We start from the raw sequence: 24,792 nt of genomic DNA, 5'->3' as shown, positions 1-24,792 counted from the left end.
GGGCACCACCAGATGCCAGCTGCAGCTCTCCTTTATGAGGTGTCTGTTGACCCCTGCTGGGAGGTGTCTTCCAGTCAGGAGGCACAGGGGTCAGGGACCCATTTGAGGAGGCAATCTGTCCCTTAGCAGAGCCCGAGCGCTGTGCTGGGAGATCCACTGCTCTCTTCAGAGCTGGCAGGCAGGAACGTTTAAGTCTGCTGAAGCTGTGCGACAGCTGCCCCTTCCCCCAGGTGCTCTGCCCCAGGGAGATGGGAGTTTTATCTATAATTCCCTGACTGGAGCTGCTGCCTTTCTTTCAGAGATGCCCTGCCCAGAGAGGAGGAATCTAGAGAGGCAGTCTGGCTACAGAGGCTTTGCTGAACTGCGGTGGGCTCTGCCCAGTTTGAACTTTCCAGCAGCTTTGTTTACACTGTGAGGGGAAAACCACCTACTCAAGCCTCAGTAATGGTAGACGCCCCTCCTCCCACCAAGCTGAAGTGTCCCAGCTCAACTTCAGACTGCTGTGCTGGCAGCGAGAATTTCAAGTCAGTGGATCTTAGCTTGCTGGGCTCTGTGGGGGTGGGATCCGCTAAGCTAGACCACTTGGCTCCCTGGCTTCAGCCCCCTTTCCAGGGAAGTGAACAGTTCTGTCTCACTGGCATTCCAGGCACCACTGGGGTATGAGAAAAGACTCCTGTAGCTAGCTTGGTGTCTGCCCAAACGGCCACCCAGTTTTGTGCTTGAAACCCAGGGCCCTGGTGGCATAGGCATCTGAGGGAATCTCCTGGTCTGTGGGTTGCGAAGACCATGGGAAAAGCATATTATATGGGCTGAAGTGCACCATCCCTCACGGCTTCCCTTGGCTGGGGAGGGAGTTCCCCCACCCATTGAGCTTCCCCGGTGAGGCGACGCCCCACCCTTCTTTGGCTCGCCCTCTGTAGGCTGCACCCACTGTCTAACTAGTCTCAATGAGATGAGCCAGGAACTTCAGTTGGAAATGCAGAAATCACCCCCCTTCTGTATTGATCTTGCTGGGAGCTGCAGACCAGAGCTGTTACTATTTGGCCATCTTGCCAGCCACCAAGCTACTTATTTTACACAGTGGACAGATTAGCAAAAATAATGGCCTGAAAATGAAACTCTTGGTCATGAATATGGAGTGTGTAATTGGTGATGGTCTGTGATGGTTGGTGGCACTGAGTCATACAGTCCATTCCTTATGGCTAATTAACTTATTTAGCCAGATATGGCTCCCTTTATCTTTGTCATTTTAGAAGTAGGGCACTGGTGACTATAGTGTGACTGGCTAAGGGCAATTTGCTACTGTCCATAGAAAAAAAATAACTTAAATCTGATTTATTAGATATGTAAAATGAATATATCAGCCTTCATATATCAGCAATGATGACACTTGCAAAAAAACATAAGATGGGAAAGAGAATAATCATCACAGATAATTTACCTTCCTTCCATATTGTGAAACATCAGTAGTGAAATCTCAAATTGGTCACATGCACATACAATTAATGTTTGAAACACTTTGCATCTTTGTGAAAAAAGTTTTATCTTCAGATCCTTTGTTGCTGATTACACAACAAAACTAAAGAAAATAAGTCTTTGAGTCCCTGTTGATAACTTCTCAGCTAAGATTCAGTTCGTTAAACAATGTTTCCTTTATGATGAACTAAGGCAATTAATTCAGTGACACCGAGAGGCTTGTTTTAGCAATTCAGGATAAGGTAATGTCAGCAGGGAAAGGAAGCATGTGAAAATTACCTTTAGTATTTTATGGTTCTATGTTCAGCACAACAAAGGGAAACTAGTGTAATGATTGATGTAGCTCAGTGATTCCCAAACTTGGTTAATTATGAATCTCATTTGGCAGCACTTACTAGAAATACCGATACAAGCTCTTTCACTGGAGAATTTGATCCAGGTGAATCCTGTTAATACTTAAGATAATCTGATATAAATGATATGTAGTTACTGAAGAACAAATTAAACATAAGGTACAGGATACATCCCCTTGGCCATTGCTTCTTATGCCAAATAGCTAAGATTAGAAGACTGCATCTAACTTTGAATAATAAGTCAATAAGGGAATTATCATAGTACCATAAATCACAGACCTCCAAAGAATGTGTTACAAAATAAATGATAAAAGATATATTGGAAGACAACCATAAAAATTGATCAATAAACCTTAGGATAAAGTCCAGACATCCAATTATTTAAATAAAGGTATATTTAAAAAATTAATATAGCTGTTTCACTTAATGGAAACTTCTCTGGAGCCTATATACAAAAGTAAGGAAGTGCATGACTCTGGCAAATATGAAACAGGATTGTCAAAGCAGGGCTAGGTATTGTCTCTAAATTGGGATTGATTTCCATCTATTGACCAGTCCTGGTTGCTGCTCAGTGGAAGCGTAAGTGAAAAAATAATCACCCTCTTTAAGCAAATAGAAGAGCAATTTAATTATATAATAGTAGTCCAATATGTTTTTATATATTGTATAGAATAAACACGTTCGTTGTAGAGAACAAATACATTTTATATATTGTAGAGAATAAATAGAATAAACACAACATAGAAAAGGAAAGAGAATAACCTATAGTTATAGGCACATGGCAGTAAAACTAATGAGTGAGTCAATCAACCCTACTGTGGGTTAGGCACTTGTATTAAATTCCAAGGGCACAATGGCAAACAAGACATGGTCCCGAATCTCAGGTATCAGTTACTTAGAGGGTCTTCTGGTATCTAATCTAGAGCTGAATAGACTTTTAAATGGATCATGAGTAAGAGTACAAAAATAGATGGTGCACAATTGTTTATACAAAGTCTTTTCCCTGTCAGTGACATAAGTAACCCTGGTATTTTAATATAATGCTTTATGCATTTATTGCTTCTTATAAGATTAAGGAATTATGATTTAAAAATTGACTTGACTAATATAAAATTTATAAATGTAAAATCTGATTTAATTAAGGTATGTACCTATATAGTCAAATATTATTTCAAGATGAATCTTTTTATATTCAATAGATTATATGTATAATAAATGGTTAACCAATGAAAAACATTATCCTTGACCTTATTTAGTCAATTTAGTTTTGTAAACAATTAGACATTTACTCAACTTAAGTAACTAAAAGTTATGAGGGGACCAGCAACCACTTGGCTGTAAGAATGGTAAATGTGATCTTTAGTTTAGTGCAACTAGATAGGCTTCTACTGATGTTGCCTGTACAGCAATATAATTAGAAAATATCATTAAAAGATTACTTCCATGGGTAAAAACCCATTTCTCTATGAGAATGAATTATTACTTGCTAACAAGAAATGTGCATATTCTGCCCTACAAAATATTTAAACACCATTTTAGAAGAGTGGTTGAATTTTTAGAAAATATTTGCAAGACATAATTAATGAGTACCAATCCTATTCTGTTTAGCTTTAAGAAAACAATAAGGTTATTTTCTTCCAATGAAGTTTTATATACACAACAAAAGGTTACAATTTAAGCTAAATATCATGGACCATTTTTGTCCATCTTGTGGAACTTTTTTTTTGTAAATATAAAGATTAAATATTCAGGTGAAGACACATATTCTGGATACACAACTATTACATATTTTCCAAGAGTGAATGCACAATAAGCAGAACACAGAAACTATAGGAAAGCAGCATAATTTCTCCTAATTCATCAATTTTATAAATTTTCACAATCTTACAATGCATGTGGATCTTCATATGAAAAGGAAATCAATGATATTGACACTGGATGGGCACAGAATAGTAGAAACTGGTTGCTAACATGACAAAGAAGGTAACTTTTAGTATTTTTGAATTTATTAATTTTCATTTAAGCGAAACCTAACACTAATATCCCATCAATTTTTGATACACTCTTTACATGCTTATTCAAATTACAATAACATTTTTGGTATATTTTTTATATGCACATTAAAATTAGAGCAGGAGCAAATGATCACATGTGACACCATTGGGCATAAATGTCTAGAAGAGGTAAACTCTCAGCTAGAAATAGACACTTGTTTTATATATATATAACTTCAAAGTGTAAGATATCTCCAGCCTGCCAGTGGACTGTTTCATGGGAAATATCTGACACTTGAGAGGAATGTTCATCTGCCATTATTAGCAGTGCCAAATGAAGTCACTTGCCTGTGTAAATCTTGAGTAATGTGGCATGTTAGGGCTACAGATCATGACCACAGCTAATCTTTAAACTATAGAAAGTTTAGCTGGCCTGCCACTGAAAGATTGAACCTAATCACTCTTTGAACTTCAGTCTGGAAAAGGTACATTATGCCTGATATCTTAAGAATTCTCTCTTTACAGGACAGGAAAAAATGAAAATTTGAGTATAGTTTTTAAAATATCCAAACTCTTCATGATCTTTCTAGCTAAGGCTTTGGCCTTATAGAATAAGTATAAATGTGATAACTTCTTGGTGACAAGAAACAAGAGGGAAAAAAGGAGGCTCCTAAGAAAAATAGGTATTACTAATGTTAATGAATACAAATAAATTCTCATGAAGTAGATAATGAATTTGAGAGTTTCGTTAGAAAACACGTCCTTTTTTATTCCTTCCAATAACCTCTGGAGACTCCAACAATAAGGAAAATATATTCTCACAAACAAGAGTATAGTAATACTGACTACGCATTGAAACTTCCATGCCTGAGAGATATTTACCAGACTAAAGTTAGGAGAAAACTTTAGCTATTGATTTATCACTTAAAGTAGCTTACATGTTTTAATACAACCTAGCTATTCTTAAAGGTAGAGTGGATGGATCACTATGAAAACATCAATAATGAACATATTAAGCAATAATATCTTGAAAAACTGTTTTAAAAAACAGGAAAAATGTCCACTTCTTGTGCAAAAATCTGTAAAAGTTTAAAGATGCCACTTTACAGAGGTCAAGCTGATGATCCATTAATTAGGTTATGACTGCATTATTTTAAATACATGCATTGTTTTAAGACACTCCTTCACATGTCTGCGCGAACAAAAGAAGCAAATACTCCATCTTCCTGAGCCAAGAGGCTTTCTGGAGTGTCATATTCTAAAATATTTCCTCGCTTCATCACAATAACCAGGTCTGCCGTCAGAATAGTGTGTACTCGATGCTGTGAGTGAAAAGAAAACATGTATTTGTTACACATTTCAGGGCACAAGCCAAAACAATGGAATATGTATATTTCACGAATTATTCTGGGACATTTGTTTATCTTGGTGAGTGACAAGAGGTAGGGATCACAGACACCTCCCCTTTTTTCCTTATTTAAATTATCATTTATTTACATATTTTTAAGCAATGGCCAATATGGCTGGTTTTCTATGGGCTGTACTAACTTGAGTGTAGCTAATGTATCAGCGTCATCATTTTCATGAAACCTTAAGTAGGGTAAAAATGTTTATCGAGTAATTAAATTAAGAGAGGCCATTGTAAACCAGTTGGGTTATACTTTAATGTCAACAATAATTATCTCTTGTGTAGAGTCACTAATTATTTGGGCTATAACACAATTTGAAGAACCCTGGAAGGTGTGGTTTAGTTCCGGGATGACAATATGGGGAAGTCCATTCTGGCATGCAGTAATAGAATGGAGTACCCAGGCCTTTGGACATGCAGTCTCAGTCTTTGGAGATCACTGCCACTGACCCATTCCTTCTTTCCACGTGATGCCCTTTGGATTAATTAGTAACTAACAATGATAAAAGCTACCACTTCCTGAGCATATGACATATATTAAGTGCTCCACACACATTTTAGTGAATCATTAGAACATTCCTCAGCTGTGGGTATTATCTCTCTCCACTTTATAGGGCAGAGCATTCACAGAGATAAAGCAAAATCAGGAGGTCACATAGATTATAAGTAGCAGAACCAATATCAAAATTAGGTTTACTAATTTCAAAATGTGAGATATTTCCATCCTGTCATCTAACTGTTTCATAAGGCTCTCTGATACCTTAGAGGAGCATTCACCTGCCATGTCAGTGTTATGGTTAAGAGAACAGGCTCTGAAGATAAACTGGGCTTGTGTATTTTGGCTTTACCACCTGTTAGTTGTGCAATCTTGAGCAATATACTTAACATTGTATAGTTCCAGTTTCACATCTGTAAAATTATGGTAATAGTACCTGCCTCAGAGAAGGGTGATGAGGTTCAAATGAGATAATCCATGTAAAAAAATTCAGCACTTTGTCTGACATATACAAACAAATAATAAATGTCAACTACTATTATTTTTTATGTTTATGAATTAGAAAGGAAAGATCTGTGTGATGGGCTTTTACTCTTGCTAAGATCAGTATTGTTCAATAGAAATATAATGGGAGCCACATGTAATTTTAAATTTTCTAGGAGCTACATTTTCCAAGTAGAAATAAACAAATGAAAGCAACTTTAATACATTTTAACCCAATCTATTCAGATATTATCATTTCAGTATGTAACCAGTATAAAAATGATTCATGAGAACTTTTACATGCTTCTATTAGTATTAAGTCTTTGAAATCCAGTACAGATTTTACACTTATGGCACTTCTCAATTCAAACTATCCACATTTCAAATAATAGCCACACATGGCCAGGGGCTACCATACTGAACCTGAGCTATACAGGTCAGAATATTAGTGTGTTGATGGGAGTCCCTGTCCATAGTTCTAAACCTAGAAATGCCATCTGTTTAGCTGATACACAGTCTTCCAAAGTGCTTCTCTGAACATTCCAAAGTCCTACCTAAAACCATCCCCAGAGTTGAGGGCCTACATTCTGCCCTGGGCCATGTAGATAGTGTGGGCTCAGTGTTTATGCTTTCAAAAAAGCCAGCAGTTATAGTTGTGACTCATGACTTAAGGGGAAAAGAAACATATATGAAATGTGATAATGATGCCAGCTTAGAACATGTGCCAGTTTTCAACACCCATGACAAGCCTATCATTCGCTGAATATTGGTAACAAATTACGTATTAGGTTGGTGCAAAAGTAATCGTGGTCTTTGCCATTACTTTTAATGTCAAAGGCCACGATTACTTTTGCACCAACCTAATACATTGATGAATTAACAAGATTTTGGAGGCTAATGTTTATTTATCTTTGAGAAAGGACCAGAGCCATTTGCACACCCATGCATTTAGAAAAAGAAACTTAACAAGCTATCCAATAATATCTGCTGTGCATTTTCCCTCCAGAAAAATATTAGCTGTTCAATAGCCATATCATGGATGTCTAAAAAAAGAATTTGGCCTCTAAACCCATAAATATAATATTATAAACATTGCACTGATATTCTAAAATAATATTTACTAGAAAAAATAAAAATAAAAAGCATTGAAAAGTCTTGGTCAACAGAAATAAATATAGTTGGTTTTTATTCCATTAATCCAAATAACTTTTCCTTGACAAAGTGTGGTGTCAATTGTAATCATGTTGATAAAATTTTCAAAATGTTCCAGAGAAATTAATCGTGTAATCACTTTCAGAAATAAATACCATGGACTATTTTGCTGTGTGAGTGCTTCCTTTTAGAAGCTGGAGAAAATTATCTTTTTAAGGCATTCCACAATTTTAGTGGCAGCTAACCAATGTAATAAGCTCTTAGGCAGGAAAGGAAAAACAGTTAATTTTAAGAGTTTAAGTTAATTCTACAAGGAGTCTACCATAAGCATGGTGGTGCTCTTCCTTTTATAGACCTGTTATGAGGAGTTGGTCCTCTAAAAAATCTTATAGTGATTCTTCCATGACAGCTTCATGTGTATTAGGGGCGGGTGGGAGCAGGGAATTCTAGGTATCCTACTGGCCACGTTCACATGAGTGGTTTTGAAATGAAGAATGAGTGAAAGAAATATAAGTCTACAGAAAAGTATTTAGTGAATGTAGAAGAGAAATTAGGTAAGAGGTAACCTGATTAGGAAACCTAACATTTTGTTAAAAATACAAATTATGCTCAAGTAATCTTCCAGATATAAATAGAACCATCCAACAATGCCATGCTTCATGCAGAGTAGGGAAAATTCTTCTTTTGAATAGGCAGTGGTCTGTTTTCTCTCCCTCTCTCCACCCATTTTGGGGCAACAGGAAGTTCTTTCTCTTCCAAAATATCTCCCTACCTTTTCCAGCAAGAAAATTCTTGAAAACACTGAATAATTCTTTTTCAAGTTAACCAATTCCCCTACCCCTTAAATCATTCACACCTTAATATGAATTGAGTTAATTGGGTGACTCTCCTCCAGGAAAGAGGAACCACAGAGTTCACTGGAAAAATTCGAGAAAGTAGATGGCAGTTTGCAGGAAGTAGGCCCTGATGGGACGTCATTTCCTGCCATCTTGAAAAAAGCTGCACTCCAAAGGGTTCTGCTTCTCCCATGCATCATCCAAGAAAGTGGAAGCACAGCAAGCACTCCATACACAACTCCCATTACTCACCAGTGAAACTCAAGTAACTATGTAAATGAAACAATGCATTCTCCAGGGCAGGTAAGAAATGTGTATGGCATTTTTATGGATGCTTACAAAACATCCCTAAGGACTAGTGAAATTGGTCCTTAGAATAAGAGGTAAATTCAGTTAATAGGTTTCATAAATACTCTCTTTTGCATGTATATATTTGAAAACATGCATGAGCTCCATTCTGTAGTGAGCATGACGAAAGCACTTGGTTGAGCTGATTTTGTAATAACACCCTGCAGTTAGTTCCCTCATCTCAGCCCTCCCCTTTATTCACAGCATTAGCCATGCCTTACTAAGGGGATATTGCTAAGATAACTACCGGAGAATGACAGACTTGGTGCAATAGATCATGATGGTCTACTTGTTGGTCATCACCAAAGTGGAAAAGAGGCCATTCTTGTGGGCGAGCAAATTTGGAACGGTATCACACTCCACTAAAATACCCTCAGAAAAGACTAAAACAAGGCCTGCATCCATAATAGAAGAGACACGGTGCTGGAGAGAAAAATAGAAAAGAAGAGAATCAGCAGAAGGAAAAATGTCCAAGTGACTCATTAAAAAATAGTTTTTATTAAGCAGTAAGCCTAAATATGAGCAAGAATCCACTTGCAAAGAGCAAAAGACAAAACTGTGGACTACTGTAAGTCAGCTATGACATGAATTACAACTATTTAAGCACTTCTTCTATTTGATTGGTGCTATCTAAAATAAAAAAAATTACCTGACCCTACTGTGAGATATCTCACTGCCTATTTTTTAGTAGATGAATGAATGGAAACATAGAAATTAGGTATTGATAGTAGCAGAATAAGCAATCAAATTTAGGAATTTTCTTTCTGAAACTGCTCATCAGACCATCAGATTATAGAAAAGAGAATTATTTTATATGAACTACCATTTTATCTGGTGAACAGGCAGAGGCCATGACCTGCTGGAATCCTTAGATTTAGGATGTCCTATCATTGTCACTTAGGGAAGTCAGGTAGAGCAGACAGTTTGGAAAAGAACAATGCTTTCAAAACATCATATTTTTTTTCTTTTTTGCACAGATACAGAAGCATTAGCAGAGAAATACATAATTCAACACAAGTATATTTTGCTAAAACCTAAAGAGGATAACATGTTAGAACAAAAACCAAAGAGGTGTACTGACTGTCCTCTCATACTTACAGCTATTGTCACCACGGTCCGATCTGCAAAGGCTGTCATTACTACTTTTTGCAAAATATTCTCCTGCAAAACAAAAAAAGTGTAAATTTTCTCAGGATTACTTTGTCATCATAATATTTTGCCCCAAGAACAATATTCCACTGAATCTCTTGAGAGTATTCTCAATCCCTCATTTTCTGTGGAAGTCATAAGAAGCGGCAGTCCCCAGCAGCAGGTTCATGCTGGATTCTGTATGTGTCTTCAAAACACAAATGAAAGTCAGTCAGTGATCAGCCAGAAGTGGGTGATAGATTTATTTCCAGGAAATGCAAAGAAGAAAATGAAATTAAATGGGTATCAAAATGCTCACTTGAGTTATACCACAAAAAGTATGTATTTGAAACCAGCAGAATTCTGTAATGATGTTAACCTTTGAGTCAAAAAAGGGAAAAACTAAAATTGATGCCAAAAATTTGGACTTTGACACATAAATGAACATTCTAGGCAGCAAATGTTTTTATCCGCACCACAAAGCACTGTTATAATTATATTTTAAAGGCTGTTCCAGGTACAGATTCTATCTCTGTCCTAGAGGAAATCTTGGTTCAATTTTTAAAGTGAAGGAGTTCTTTCTTTCAATCATTTAATTCATACTCTCTCTCTCTCTTCTCTGTTGAGGCAGTATTACCCTTATAATAACCCTCAATGTGTCCTTTCTGATGTCAAATTTTAATAAGTTAACTTTCAGAAGAACCTTCCTTTCTTCCCTCCCTCTCTCCCTTCCTCCCGTCCTCCCTCCCTTCCTCCCTCCCTTCCTCACTTCCTTCCTTCCTCTCTTCCCTCTGTGGCCCAGGCTGGAGTATACTCGGCTCGCTGCAGACTCCCTGCCTCCCGCTCCCGTGATTCTCCTGCCCCAGCATGCAGGCTGCCTGGGATTGCCGGCGCGCGCCACCACCCCTGCCTGCTTCTTCTGCTTTGGCTGCAGGCGCGGTTACGCCATGTTGGCCAGGCTGCTCTCCAGCTCCTGACTTCGAGTGGTCTGCCCGCCTCGGCCTCCCGAGGTGCTGGGACTGCAGACGGAGTCCCGCTCACTCGGTGCTCCGTGTTGCCCGGGCTGGAGTGCGGTGGCGTGGTGTTGGCTCCCTGCAGCCTCCGCCTCCCAGCCGCCTGCCTTGGCTTCCCAGAGTGCTGGGATTGCAGCCTCTGCCCGGCCACCGCCCCGTGTGGGAGGTGGGGAGCCTGAGTGGCTGCCCATCCTCTGGGATGTGAGGAGCGCCTCTGCCCGGCCGCCCCATCTGGGAGGTGAGGAGCGCCTCTGCCCAGCCGCCGACCCGTCTGGGAAGTGAGGAGCGCCTCTACCCGGCCACCCCATCTGGGAAGTGAGGAGCGCCTCTGCCGGGCCGCCCCGTCTGGGATCCCAGGAGCGCCTCTGCCTGGTCACCCCATCTGGGAAGCGAGCAGCGCCTCTGCCCGGCCGCCCCGTCTGGGAAGTGAGGAGCGCCTCTCTCCGGCCGCCCCGTCTGGGAAGTGAGGAGCGCCTCTCTCCGGCCGCCCCGTCTGGGAAGTGAGGAGTGTCTCTGCCCAGCCTCCCCGTCTGGGATGTGAGGAGCGCCTCTGCCCGGCCGCCCAGTCTTGGAGGTGAGGAGCGCCTCTGCCCGGCCGCCCCATCTTGGAGGTGAGGAGCGCCTCTGCCCAGCCGCCACCACGTCTAGGAAGTGAGGAGCGTCTCTACCTGGCCGCCCATCATCTAGGATGTGAGGAGTGCCTCTGCTCAGCCACCCGTCATTTGGGATGTGAGGGGCGCCTCTGCCCGGCTGCCCCGTCTTGGAGGTGAGGAGCGCCTCTGCCCAGCTCCCACCCCGTCTGGGAAGTGAGGAGCGTCTCTGCCTGGCCGCCCATCATCTAGGATGTGAGGAGCGCCTGTGCTCGGCCGCCCCATCAGGGATGTGAGGAGCGCCTCTGCCCGGCCGCCCCGTCCGGGAGGTGAGGAGCGCCTCTGCCCGGCCGCCCCGTCTGGGAAGTGAGGAGCGCCTCTGCCCGGCCGCCCATCGTCTGGGATGTGAGGAGCGCCTCTGCCCGGCCGCCCCGTCTGGGAAGTGAGGAGCGCCTCTGCCCAGCCGCCCCGTCTGGGAAGAAGTGAGGAGCGCCTCTGCCTGGCCTCCCGGTCCAGGAAGAAGTGAGGAGCGCCTCTGCCCGGCCGCCCCGTCTGGGATGTGAGGAGCGCCTCTGCCCAGCTGCCCATCATCTAGGATGTGAGGAGCGCCTCTGCCTGGCTCCCCTTCTGGGAGGTGAGGAGCGCTTCTGCCCGGCCGCCCCGTCTGGGAGGTGGGGAGCACCTCTGCCTGGCCGCCCATCGTCTGGGATGTGAGGAGCGCCTCTGCCCTGCCGCCCCGTCTGGAAAGTGAGGAGCACCTCTGCCCAGCCGCCCCGTCTGGGAAGCGAGGAGCGCCTCTGCCCCGCCGCCCCATCTGGGAAGCGAGGAGCGACTCTGGCCGCCCCGTCTGGGAAGTGAGCGCCTCTGCCCGGCTGCCCCTTCTGGGAGGTGAGGAGCGCCTCTGCCCAGCCGCCACCCCGTCTGGGAGGTAGGGAGCGCCCCTGCCCGGCCGCCCGGTCTGGGAAGAAGTGAGGAGTGCCTCTGCCTGGCTGCCCATCGTCTGGGATATGAGAAGCTCCTCTGCCTGGCCGCCGCGTCTGGGAAGAAGTGAGGAGCGCCTCTGCCCGGCCGCCCCATCTGGGAAGAAGTGAGGAGCGCCTCTGCCCGGCTGCCCCGTCTGGGAGGTGGGGAGCGCCTCTGCCTGGCCGCCCCTTCTGGGAGGTGAGGAGCACCTCTGCCCGGCCACCCCGTCTGGGAGGTGGGGAGCACCTCTGCCCAGCCGCCCATCGTCTGGAATGTGAGGAGCGCCTCTGCCCAGCCGCCTTGTCTGGAAAATCACGAGCGTCTCTGCCCAGCCGCCCCATCTGGGAAGTGAGGAGCGCCTCCGCCCGGCCGCCCCGTCTGGGTAAAAGTGAGGAGTGCCTCTGCCTGGCTGCCCCGTCTGGGAAGAAGTGAGGAGCGCCTCTGCCCGGCCGCTCCGTCTGGGAAGAAGTGAGGAGTGCCTCTGCCTGGCCACCCTGTCTGGGAAGAAGTGACGAGTGCCTCTGCCCGGCTGCCCATCGTCTAGGATGTGAGGAGCTCCTCTGCCCGGCAGCTCCATCTGGGAAGAAGTGAGGAGAGCCTCTACCCGGCCGCCCCGTCTGGGAAGAAGTGAGGAGCGCCTCTGGCCGGCCGCCCCGTCTGGGATGTGAGGAGCGCCTCTGCCCAGCCGCCCATCATCTAGGATGTGAGGAGCGCCTCTGCCTGGCTCCCCTTCTGGGAGGTGAGGAGCGCTTCTGCCCGGCCGCCCCGTCTGGGAGGTGGGGAGCACCTCTGCCTGGCCGCCCATCGTCTGGGATGTGAGGAGCGCCTCTGCCCTGCCGCCCCGTCTGGAAAGTGAGGAGCACCTCTGCCCGGCCGCCCCGTCTGGGAAGCAAGGAGCGCCTCTGCCCCGCCGCCCCATCTGGGAAGCGAGGAGCGACTCTGGCCGCCCCTTCTGGGAGGTGAGGAGCGCCTCTGCCCAGCCGCCCTGTCTGGGAGGTGGGGAGCGCCTGTGCCCGGCTGCCCCGTCTGGGAGGTGATTAGCGCCTCTGCCCGGCTGCCCATCGTCTGGGATGTGAGGAGCGCCTCTGCCCGGCCGCCCCGTCTTGGAGGTGAGGAGCATCTCTGCCTGGCCGCCCATCATCTAGGATGTGAGGAACGCCTCTGCTCGGCCTCCCCATCAGGGATGTGAGGAGCGCCTCTGTCCGGCTGCCCCTTCTGGGAGGTGGGGAGCGCCTCTGCCCGGTCGCCCCGTCTGGGGGGTGAGGAGCGCCTCTGCCAGGCCGCCCATTGTCTGGGATGTGAGGAGCGCCTCTGCCCGGCCGCCCTGTCTGGGAGGTGAGTAGCGCCTCTGCCCGGCTGCCCATCGTCTGGGATGTGAGGAGCGCCTCTGCCCGGCCGCCCCGTCTTGGAGGTGAGGAGCGCCTCTGCCCAGCCGCCACCCCGTCTAGGAAGTGAGCGCCTCTGCCCGGCCGCCCCTTCTGGGAGGTGAGGAGCGCCTCTGCCCGGCCGCCCCGTCTGGGAGGTAGGGAGCGCCCCTGCCCGGCCGCCCTGTCTGGGAGGTGAGTAGCGCCTCTGCCCGGCTGCCCATTGTCTGGGATGTGAGGAGCGCCTCTCCCCGGCCGCCTCTTCTGGGAGGTGGGGAGCGCCTCTGCCCGGCCGCCCCGTCTGGGAGGTGGGGAGCGCCTCTGCTCGGCCGCCCCTTCTGGGAGGTGGGGAGCGCCTCTGCTCGGCCGCCCCTTCTGGGAGGTGGGGAGCGCCTCTGCCCGGCTGCCCTGTCTGGGAAGTGGGGAGCGCCTCTGCCCGGCCGCCCATCATCTGGGATGTGAGGAGCGCCTCTGCCCGGCCGCCCCGTCTGGGAAGAAGTGAGGTGTGCCTCTGCCCGGCCGCCCCGTCTGGGAAGTGAGGAGCGCCTCTGCCCGGCCGCCCCATCAGGGATGTGAGGAGCGCCTCTGCCCGGCCGCCCCTTCTGGGATGTGGGGAGCGCCTCTGCCCGGCCGCCCCGTCTGGGAAGTGAGGAGCGCCTCTGCCCGGCCACCCATCATCTGGGATGTGAGGAGCGCCTCTGCCCAGCCGCCCCGTCTGGGAAGAAGCGAGGAGCGCCTCTGCCCGGCCGCCCATCGTCTGGGAAGAAGTGAGGACCGCCACTGCCCGGCCGCCCCGTCTGGGAGGTAGGGAGCGCCTCTGCCCGGCCGCCCCGTCTGGGAGGTGGGGAGCGCCTCTGCCCAGCCGCCCATCATCTAGGACGTGGGGAGCGCCTCTGCCCGGCCGCCCCATCTGGGAAGTGAGGAGCGCCTCTGCCTGGCCGCCCATCATCTGGGATGTGAGGAGCGCCTCTGCCCGGCCGCCCATCATCTGGGAAGAAGCGAGGAGCGCCTCTGCCCGGCCGCCCTGTCTGGGATGTGCGGAGCGCCTCTGCCCGGCCGCCCATCGTCTGGGAAGAAGTGAGGACCGCCTCTGCCTGGCCGCCCCGTCTGGGAGGTGGGGAGCGCCTCTGCCCAGCCACCCCTTCTGGCAGGTGGGGAGCGCCTCTGCCCAGCCGCCCATCATCTAGGACGTGAGGAGCGCCTCTGCCCTGCCGTCCCTTCTGGGAGGTGAGGAGCGCCTCTGTCCGGCCGCCTCGTCTGGAAAGTGAGGAGCGCCTCTGCCCGGCCGCCCCGTCTGGGAAGAAGCGAGGAGTGCCTCTGCCCGGCCGCCCCGTCTGGGATGTGAGGAGCGCCTCTGCCCGGCCACCCATCGTCTGGGAAGAAGTGAGGACCGCCTCTGCCCGGCCGCCCATCATCTAGGACGTGAGGAGCGCCTCTGCCCGGCCGCCCATCATCTGGGATGTGAGGAGCGCCTCTGCCCGGCCGCCCATCATCTGGGAAGAAGCGAGGAGCGCCTCTGCCCGGCCGCCCCGTCTGGGATGTGAGGAGCGCCTCTGCCCGGCTGCCCCGTCTTGGAGGTGAGGACCGCCTCTGCCCAGCCGCCACCCCGTCTAGGAAGCGAGGAGCGTCTCTGCCCGGCCGCCCATCGTCTGGGGTGTGAGGAGCGCCTCTGCCAGGCCGCCCCGTCCGGTAATTGAGGAGCCCCTCTGCCCGGCCGCCACTCCGTCTAGGAAGTGAGGAGCGTCTCTGCCCGGCCACCCTATCTGGGAAGTGAGGAGTGCCTCTGCCTGGCCGCCCTGTGTGAGATGTGGGGAGCGCCTCTGTCTGGGAGGTCTACCACGGAGGCCAGAAGCAATGTGGGGGCTGGACGTGGTGGCTCACGCCTGTAGTCCCAGCACTCTGGGGGGCCGAGGCGGGTTGATCACTTGAGGCTAGGAGTTCGAAACCAGCCTGGCCAACATGGTGAAACATATGAAAAATACAACAGACACCCCACCAACCAACCCAGAGACAACAAAACAGGTCTACCCTGGAGTCATACTCTAATATTTTCTATTTTCCTCCTTTCTGATCCTTTATCCCACTTTCTTTTTCTTCCTCTTCCTTCTTCTTTGTCAAATATTGAGTTAGTTATTATCATTGATCCATACAAAGTCCATCTCTTATTTAATTCCCACCCCCATTTCTATTCCCCGTCTTCTCATGTGCACCCTTCCTAATATGTTTGATATGCATCTTTTTGTTTGTATGTATTTTTAGAAAATGTTTATTGTTTTGTGTGCAAAAAAAAATTAATAATAGAAAAAAAAACTTTCAGAAGAACATTAATTGCTAGCTCATATGCAGTTTGTGATTTAAGGAAACATTTTCCCTACTCAATCACAGCCTTCTGGACAGATATTTCTTGGACACATTTGATAATTTCAAATAATATCTTTCAAAAGCCAAAATTTATGGCTTTTTACCATAAACACATAGGGAAGATGGTGCAGTGAATCATTCTTCTTCAAATTGCTTTAGGAAATAATGAGTGGTGTTGGTTAGCAATAGATTCTATTAAACAGAGATTTTCTGGCATAGTACTTGAATATAGTACAGTACCTCTCATCAACTAAGCTCTGGAAATTTACTGTTCTGAACATTTTTCAAAATTGTGGCAAATTTATTTTATGTTTATTGGTAATAGGAATGCCTTTAAACCATATGCCGGGCCCTATTTATTGTAATTCTCAATGTGCTATCATGAGTTCATCAAATAGATGATTGAGCAGATTCTCAAAACAATAGTACTGAGGATTAAGAACCCAGTCAGGAAATAATTAATAAATTGTAATTTTCATGCACATTTCTCCGATTTGTCAATTTTAAAAGCTTAGATAATGCACTCACTGTGGCCATGTCAATGGAAGCTGTTGCCTCATCCATAATAAGAATGCTGCTTTTGCGGACAAAGGCCCTGGCAAGGCAAAATAGCTGTCTCTGTCCAACGCTAAAATTCTCCCCACCTTCAGTGACAACCGCATCTAAATCAGAGAAAGAAGCAAGGATTTCACTAAAGAAATGCTACTAACATTTACCTTGGACAAAATCATGAAAAACACATTACGTTGTATGACAGCATGATGGATATCACTTAGTGCTGGTGCAAGGACTTCATACTAGAACACAAAGAAAGAGGAACTCCACTTTGGGAAAATGAAGATGTTCCTTAAATTATCTCATTTATGACAATAGGTAGTGAATTACCTCTGATAGTAGGATATAAAACATTTTGAAGACAGAAAGACCTTGGAAATTATTTAATTATTTAATACAATTCCCTAAGGAGATTACTGAATATAATTACCTAAGGCCCAGAGAGATGAAATGGCTTGCCCAAAGTCACATTTAGCTTACTTGGTAAGATACAGAATATTCTCAACTCTAATTTCACTTCTCTTTTCATTATACCATCTTTCAGGACTGTAAGTACCAAGTGGATAAGGACTGGGTTTGTTTTTGTCAGAATGTCCCTAGTACTGTGGTATCTTACACAAGAGCTGAATAACACACTGTTGTATGGATAAACGAATATGTCCTCATTATCTTTTTCTTTTTTTTTGGTTTCCATCTACACTTCATAAACTGTACTGTTGTGAGTTTAAGAAAAATTCTGTTTCCAAATGTCTTTTTTTTTTTTTTAGAATTCAAACACCTTTCCCTGATGTCCTGGGGGAAATTTCTATTGATTATATTCTAATGGTATCAAAGTCTTACAATTTGTCATGATTGGAAAATAGGTATTTATTCTCCAAATTCTAATTTACATATAAGAGGATGCTGGAGATAAGGAATGTTTCCACCAAAGCTGGCCTGAACCAAATCTTCATTAAGCAACTGGTCATCTTTACTAAGATGATGAGCACAATATTCAGTCGGTTACATAATGTAAATACAGTCCCCTGTTGCCTGTGCTGTACCATAACCCCAAAACACTATGCCCACAATCTAAACAGGTGCATGCAGGTCTCATGTTAATGAAGAGGACTAGAAAGATGCAACTGTCTGTTTTTCCAAATATTAATGGTGAGAGAGGGGATCTCTAAATGCCAAGAGAGAAAGCTCTATAAGCATGTATTAATTTCTCAAGTAGACTTGTTGGGCTTTCCACAGGAGACATCAAAAAACTGTTATGGGAGCTAGGCATAGTGGGGCACCTATAGTCCTAGCTACTCAGGAGGCTGAGGTAGGAAGATCACTTGACCCCAGGGATTAGAGGTAGTATGCGATGATCATGCCTGTGAATAGCCACTGCACTCAAGTCTGGGTAACATAGCAAGAACTTGTCTCAAAAAAAAAAAAAAAAAAGAAAGGAAACAAAAAATCATTATCAAAAGTTCATCCACAGTTCTGGAATTACTTTCACAACCTGACCCTGGCAAGTCAATAAAACATTCCTTAAAGACATGCTGTCTTAACTTTTGTTTGTGGCATACTTTCTCCTTGGAACTTAATTAAAATAATAAAATGTAGTGTTTTTGAGTTGGCCCTCCTTTTCAAATAAACAGATAAACATCATAATTTTATTTTGTCGGTTGATTTTTTAAAAACTAGATGCCAAACACCACAATTTGGCAACTATATATTGTATATTAAATTTAGAATATCGATCAACTATTATCTTTCCTATTGCTTTCTTAGATGAGTTAAGATGTTAAGGAAGCAAAGTCAAAAATTATACATGTTCCTTTTAATGAGTTAAAGATAGTATGAACTCTCTGTGGTTTCAATAATCACATTCATGCTGTCATCATTTATTTGTCAGGCATTGTACAACCTCTAGGACTGAATTTTTATCAGTGATTGAGTACATGTTGTGTTTTTTACACAAGTGTTTAAAATTGATACTGCCTCAAGGCAATACAGAACAATGTCTTCAAACACAAAGAAAATTATGTTATATAAATAAAAAGAATTTTCCCTCCTGGCAGCAGAGAAAATGGCTACTAATGTGGCAAAATTGCCTTTCCCTAAATGGTGCCAAAGACTTAAACCTAACAGCTCCTGCAATCCTCCCATTCATTTCCTGATGGTAGGTGATCAGATAGGTCAACTGAGAAAGAATAACTACAGGGAAACATCCATTACAATGACCTGTACCCACCAATTGTGAAAAGATGGCAGAGATAAATGTATTAATTGGAACATTTTGGAGTAGTCACATAGAACAGAATTTGTTATTGGGTTCACCCTCTTGTACCCCATGCAAAAACATTAGATTTTGAAATATTCTAATGACTTTTAGGATATTATTTTAAATATAAGGGGATTTAACACTGAAGTTATGTGATTATGGCATAAAATGTAGATAGACATATGTAGGATTAATGGCATATATAAAAAATAAATATGCTATTTAGAAAATATACCTAGACCTCCTGGTAGAGATTTGACCATATTCTTCAGCTGAGCAATTTCTAAGGCTTCCCAGAGTCTGTCATCTGTGCATTTGCACTCTGGATCTAAATTAAATCTGCAGGGAAAAATTAGTTAATTAGTCAATAAGTGAAAATAGAGAAACTCTTATGTATATTTGCTTATTGCTTTTCTTTCCTTACAATGTAAGTTCCATTTGTTTTGGTTACTGCTGTATATTCGGCACCTAGAACAGTGCTCAAAGCAGTTCAAGCACTGAATTCATGCTTGATGAATGAATGCATGATCTTAATAGTATAAAAAATTGTCTTGATGATATCATTATAAAATTTATATACATTATATCATATTACCAAGTTTGTTACCTAGATCCATTGGCTCCAAACTATGCTTAGTATAACCCAAGTAGTATCTAGCAAAATATCCCTGCAGGACTGATGCTACATACATACATCTCTATGGGAACATATGACACTATTTTAGATAAGCTGTGCTGCATCACCAACAATAGTAGTGTACTGGTCCATTCTCATGCTGCTATAAGGACATACCCGAGACTGGGTAATTTATAAAGAAAAGAGGTTTAATTGACTTACAGTTCTGCAGGGCTGGGGAGGTCTCAGGAAACTTACAATCGTGGTAGAAGGGGAAGCAAATATGTCCTTCTTCACATGGTGGCAGGAGAGAGAAGTGCTAAGCAAAGCGGGAAAAGCCCCTTATAAAACCATCAGATCTCATGAGAACTCACTCACTATTATGAGAACAGCATGGGGGTAACCGCCCCCATGATTCAACTACCTCCTATTGAGTCCCTCCCATGACACTTGAGGATTATGGGAACTACAATTCAAGATGAGGTTTTGGTGGGGACATAGCCAAACCGTATCAAGTAGTATTCATAATAAATACATTTGGAGATATAAATTCACTATGGTATTGCTAAATTACTTGACACATCCAGAAGTTTTAAAGTAGTTTTACAGCTAAATACTAGGCAATCTTACATACATTTTTTCTTTACAATAAAGAGTAATTAGTAAAAGGAGGTGGCAAACACTTCTTTGTAATTAAGTAGATGGAGGTTAGGAGCAAGATAGAACAAAATATGGTCAAATGAGAGATGTGATCTGGGGGACAATGCTGATATCATTTTGCTCTGTGTACCCACCCAAATCTCATCTCGAATTGTAATCCTCACGTGTCCAGGGAGGGACCTGGTAGGAGCTGATTAGATCATTGGGGCAGTTTCACCCATCCTGTTCTCATGATAGTCAGTGAGTTCTTATGAGATTCGACGGTTTTAAAGTGTGGCAGTTCCCCCTTCACTCTCCCTGTTTCTTGGCACCATGAGAAGATGTGCCTTGCTTCCCCTTTGCCTTCCGCCATGATTCTAAGTTTCTTGAGGCCTCCCCAGCCATGAAGAGCTGGGCGTCAAACCTCTTTCCTTTATAAATTACCCAGTCTCAGATCATTCTTTACAGCAGTGTGAAAACAGACTAATACAGATGCCAACATGGACTTTGGAATCAGGCAAACTTCAGTTGGAATAGCAGTTCTTCCACTTACTAGGTGTACAAACTTGGTTTAAGTTACAGCTTCTTTGAGTTTCAAAACCCTCATCTATAAAATGGAGATAATATCTACCCTAGAGTAACGGTTTGAGAATTTAATCAGATAATATATTTAAAGCACCTAGCGGATGGTTGATATCCCCCCCACCTTTTTTTTTTTTTGGTGGGAAACCCTGAACCAGATATGAAGACTGTAGCAGCTTTATTCATAGCAATTTTGGCTGAAGTAAAGTCGTAAGGGGTGGAGGGGTAGGTAAAGGGATTAACCAAAGTCAGAATATCTGCTGAGGTCAGGCCAGACACACAAGTTAGACTGGATATCTATAAGATAGAACACCTTAGAAATGTCTGCCAAGCATCACTGTTCTCAAGTATAGAGGAAAAAGTGGCTTTTATAGAATCAAATTGAAAAGGATGAAGATCTCCTGGAAACATAATTTTATAGGTTAAGTTACAACTCTAGGCTTTTCCAAATTGTTGGATGGCATATTTGATTTTATTGTCTTGATATCAGTTCACTCATACCTGAAAAATGACTCTGAGTAAAGCCTTTCTATGAGTCAAAGGCTAAATCCTGAGGCATACAGATGTTTGCTAAATATGTTACCTACCTAATGGAACCACTGAATAGTATTGGATCCTGCAGAATGATTGAAAGTCTAGAACGTAGTGTGTGCAGTGGTAATTTGGAAATGTCTATCCCATCAATGACAATTTTTCCTGTTAAGGAGAAACAGAAGTTACACACACATAGTAAAATCACAAGTAAAATAATATTTGTTTACAAATTGAAAGTTATTTCCCAGTTAAGGGTTGAAATTCAGGAGACTCACTTTTCCATTTAAGCATGTGGTGATTCCTCAAGTATCTAGAACTAGAAACACCATTTGACTCAGCAATCCCATTACTGGGTATATACCCAAAGGATTATAAATCATTCTACTTTAAAGACACACGCACACTTATGTTTATGGCAGCACTGTTCACAATAGCAAAGACTTGGAACCAACCCAAATGCCCATCAATGATAGACTGGATAAAGAAAATATGGCACATATACACCATGGAATACTATGCAGCCATCGAAAAGGAATGAGTTCATGTCCTTTGCAGGGACATGGATGAAGCTGGAAACCATCATCCTCAGCCAACTAACACAGGAACAGAAAACCAAACACTGCATGTTCTCACTCATAAGTGGGAGTTGAACAATGAGTACACATGGACACAAGGAGGGCAACATCACACACTGGGGCCTGTCGAGGGGTCAGGGGTTAGGGGAGGGATAGCATTAGGAGAAATACCTAATGTAGATGATGGGTTGATGGGTGCAGCAAACCACCATGGCACATGTATACCTATGTAACAAACCTGCATGTTCTGCACATGTACCCCAGAACTTAAAGTATAATAAAAAAAATCATATGTCTCTAAAATATATACATGTTTGGTGGTGATTTTTCTTTCTTATATATTTCTCCTAAGGGAATTCAGAGTTTTTATTCTGTTTATGTGATCATACCAACCAAAAAGTATTTTTATCCCTTACTGAGTCCTTTTCCTTCTAGCATTCCCTTTATCCTCCTCACTTTATTTCTCTCCATGGGATTTATCAGAATCTGATATTCTACACACTTTTACTTATCTTTTTTTATTGTCTGTTCCCCAACTAGAATATAGGCTCTTTAAAAACCAGGATCTTTGTCATTCACTCCTGTACTGATTTAATAGTACAATGCATTACAAATAGAGAAGTAAATTCTGTGATATGAATATCAGGTTTTAATAAATTTCTCCATACTGCATATGGACTTACAGAGATTTTAGTGCAGTGTTAATGTTGTTTCTCTACCATGATATATGCAGTTAATCATATAACTTTTGTGCAGAGACCATATTGCCCTGTGAGATAAGATGTCAGGCTCAGAATGGCAGCTGCAGTCCTTTCACCAGATAGATTTAGAGCAGGCAAGGGTGATTAGCTTAATCTATGTCTTTCAGGAATAACAGATCAGAAATAATAAATTATGTATTAAAATCCTAATAGCCTATGGCTATTAAAAAGAGAATACATCATTGATAGTTCACATGGGACCTGAAATCATGTGTCTGGACTCATGAGGATCAGGCTAACCTAAAATGATCAGTCATAAACATAGTGTTTTAATGAGAAATGTCAATTGATTTTTGATCACTTAATTGCCTTATAACTTTAATCCCACTGAAAGTCCTTAAAGCATCTGTGCATTATTACTAGCCATGGAAAAAATAAGCTGCTAACTTAGTGACAGAAGTTTACCTTGTTCCTGAATCTGAATCCCAAAGAAATTACATTTACTATAGTTCCATGTTGTTGTTCATAAACTGACGTCTTTATCTCACAGAGCTGTTGTGTAGATTAAATTCAATAATATAAACTGTCAAGTACAATAAACATGCAAAGTACTATAATCATCGTAATCATTACAGGTAATAATAGTAAGCACTCCTTGTACTGTCAAGTACAATAAGTTTGGTCAAATTCATTGCTGGATCCTCTTTCATTCAAGATACTTTATGTGCTGGCCTATTTATAGGCCACTTGATAGACTAAATAATGTGACTTTTTTTTAAAAAAAGATTAAGTTATTTCTATGCTCTTGTGTATCATATTATTAATAATATGGTGGATGAATGTGTATGTTTTGTGTATGTTGTTATCATAAGCTTTATCACTTTGCAGCAAAGGTTGCCTCCTTACAAAACGGTCAATGTCCTTAAACCATGTTGTTAAGCAGATGATGGTTAAGAGTCATGTACCAAAATCTAAAATGCAGATTACTTATCTCCTTGTACTTTTTTCCTTTGTTGGAAAGAGACATATATTTAGTCTAAAGGAAGCAAGGCAGTTGTCCTCCCTCTTTCTTTCTCTTGAAATTCCACCTCCACCTACTGCTATTCAAGGTGGGTGGCGTTGTTTTCATTTTACAAGTTTATTAAAATGCTCTAGCAATAATGTATAGACATGAGTTTAAGGCTCATCATTTTATTTCCCCAATTCTATGTCCTTTATTTACTTTTGAGCTGTTTATTTGGGATATCTGCCTTGAACCATGTGTGTAGAGCACAAACTCCTTATAAATATTTGCTTTTTATTTCTGCAGGATTAGGTAAATTGATGTTTTTTAAAGGAAAGCACCACATGGCCACTGAAAAAATTTAGTTAGCAACTCACCATCAAATATATCAACCATTCTGAAGAAAGCCAGAGATAACGATGACTTCCCACTGCCAGTGCGACCACATATGCCCACCTATGAGAACAGGTGTCACTCAAAGAGGACTCAGACAAAGGACAGAAGATTAGCTTAAGTTTTCTTTTTTAACTTAAGATATTATGATAAAACTGTAATTATGTTTAAATAATTACATTATAGTTACCATTTTTTCTTAGGTCTACATCATGAATTATTATCAAGATAAAAACAGGCTGGGCACAATGGCACACACCTGTAAACCCAACACTTAGGGAGGCTGAGGCGGGTAGGTCACTTGAGGCCAGGAGTTCGAGACCAGCCTGGGCAATATTGCGAAAACCTGTCTCCACAAAAAATACACAGATTAGCTGGGTGTGGTGGTGTGTGCCTGTAGTCCCAGCTACTCGGAAGGCTCAAGTGGGAGGATAGCTGGAGCCCAGGAGGTCAAGGCTGCAGTGAGCCATGATCACGCCACTGCGCTCCACCCTGGGTGAAAGAACGAGACCCTGCTTCAAAAAATAAAAAATAAAAATATAAAAACAGTTCTTACCAAATCTTCTATGATTTCATTCTATTTATTTTTATTTTCATGTGATTACCTTGCTTTTTCTTCATGGCTTTTTTTTTTTTTTTTACATTTAGTATATTATTGGACTAACAAATAATGATTCCATGTTATCCTAGAAGTGATAGTTTTATAACAAAAAGTAGAATGATTCCATTTTCTTCTGCTCACTTGTTCTTTTTACAATAACTAAAAGAAGTCATTTGGGGACTAGAGTTAATATGAATGCAAAGGTTCCCAAGGGGATGGCTATTATGGCCAGGAGTCAGAAGACAGAAATTTTTAAAAACATGCCAATTGTTGACTTTTCTGATCTTCATGGGAGACTAGTGAATTACAGTGTGACTTGGAGAACATGTACTGTAGTCTGATCCTATCTCTCCCTTTTTTCTTTTATGCAG

At 43.4% G+C, this 24,792-nt stretch overlaps 1 protein-coding gene across 1 annotated transcript in view; it reads right to left on the bottom strand.

Annotated features, from left to right (window-relative positions):
* Positions 1–2,432: 2,432 nt before the first annotated feature.
* The window catches only part of ABCC9 (ATP binding cassette subfamily C member 9), a 229,140-nt gene continuing 206,780 nt past the window's right edge, over positions 2,433–24,792 (bottom strand). Inside the window, exons 41-46 of the mRNA XM_063639618.1 lie at positions 23,805–23,883; positions 21,202–21,310; positions 19,013–19,116; positions 16,494–16,627; positions 9,645–9,707; positions 2,433–5,145 (exon numbers count right to left, since the gene is read on the bottom strand). Coding sequence (XP_063495688.1) covers positions 5,008–5,145; positions 9,645–9,707; positions 16,494–16,627; positions 19,013–19,116; positions 21,202–21,310; positions 23,805–23,883 — 627 coding nt within the window. The 3' untranslated portion in view covers positions 2,433–5,007. The remainder of the gene's footprint in view (positions 5,146–9,644; positions 9,708–16,493; positions 16,628–19,012; positions 19,117–21,201; positions 21,311–23,804; positions 23,884–24,792) is intronic.

Source organism: Symphalangus syndactylus, chromosome 5 (assembly GCF_028878055.3).
Source record: "Symphalangus syndactylus isolate Jambi chromosome 5, NHGRI_mSymSyn1-v2.1_pri, whole genome shotgun sequence".
Classification (NCBI taxonomy): domain Eukaryota; kingdom Metazoa; phylum Chordata; class Mammalia; order Primates; family Hylobatidae; genus Symphalangus; species Symphalangus syndactylus.
Note: the sequence above shows the minus strand (reverse complement) of the source record. Positions and strands in the feature narration are given on the sequence as shown.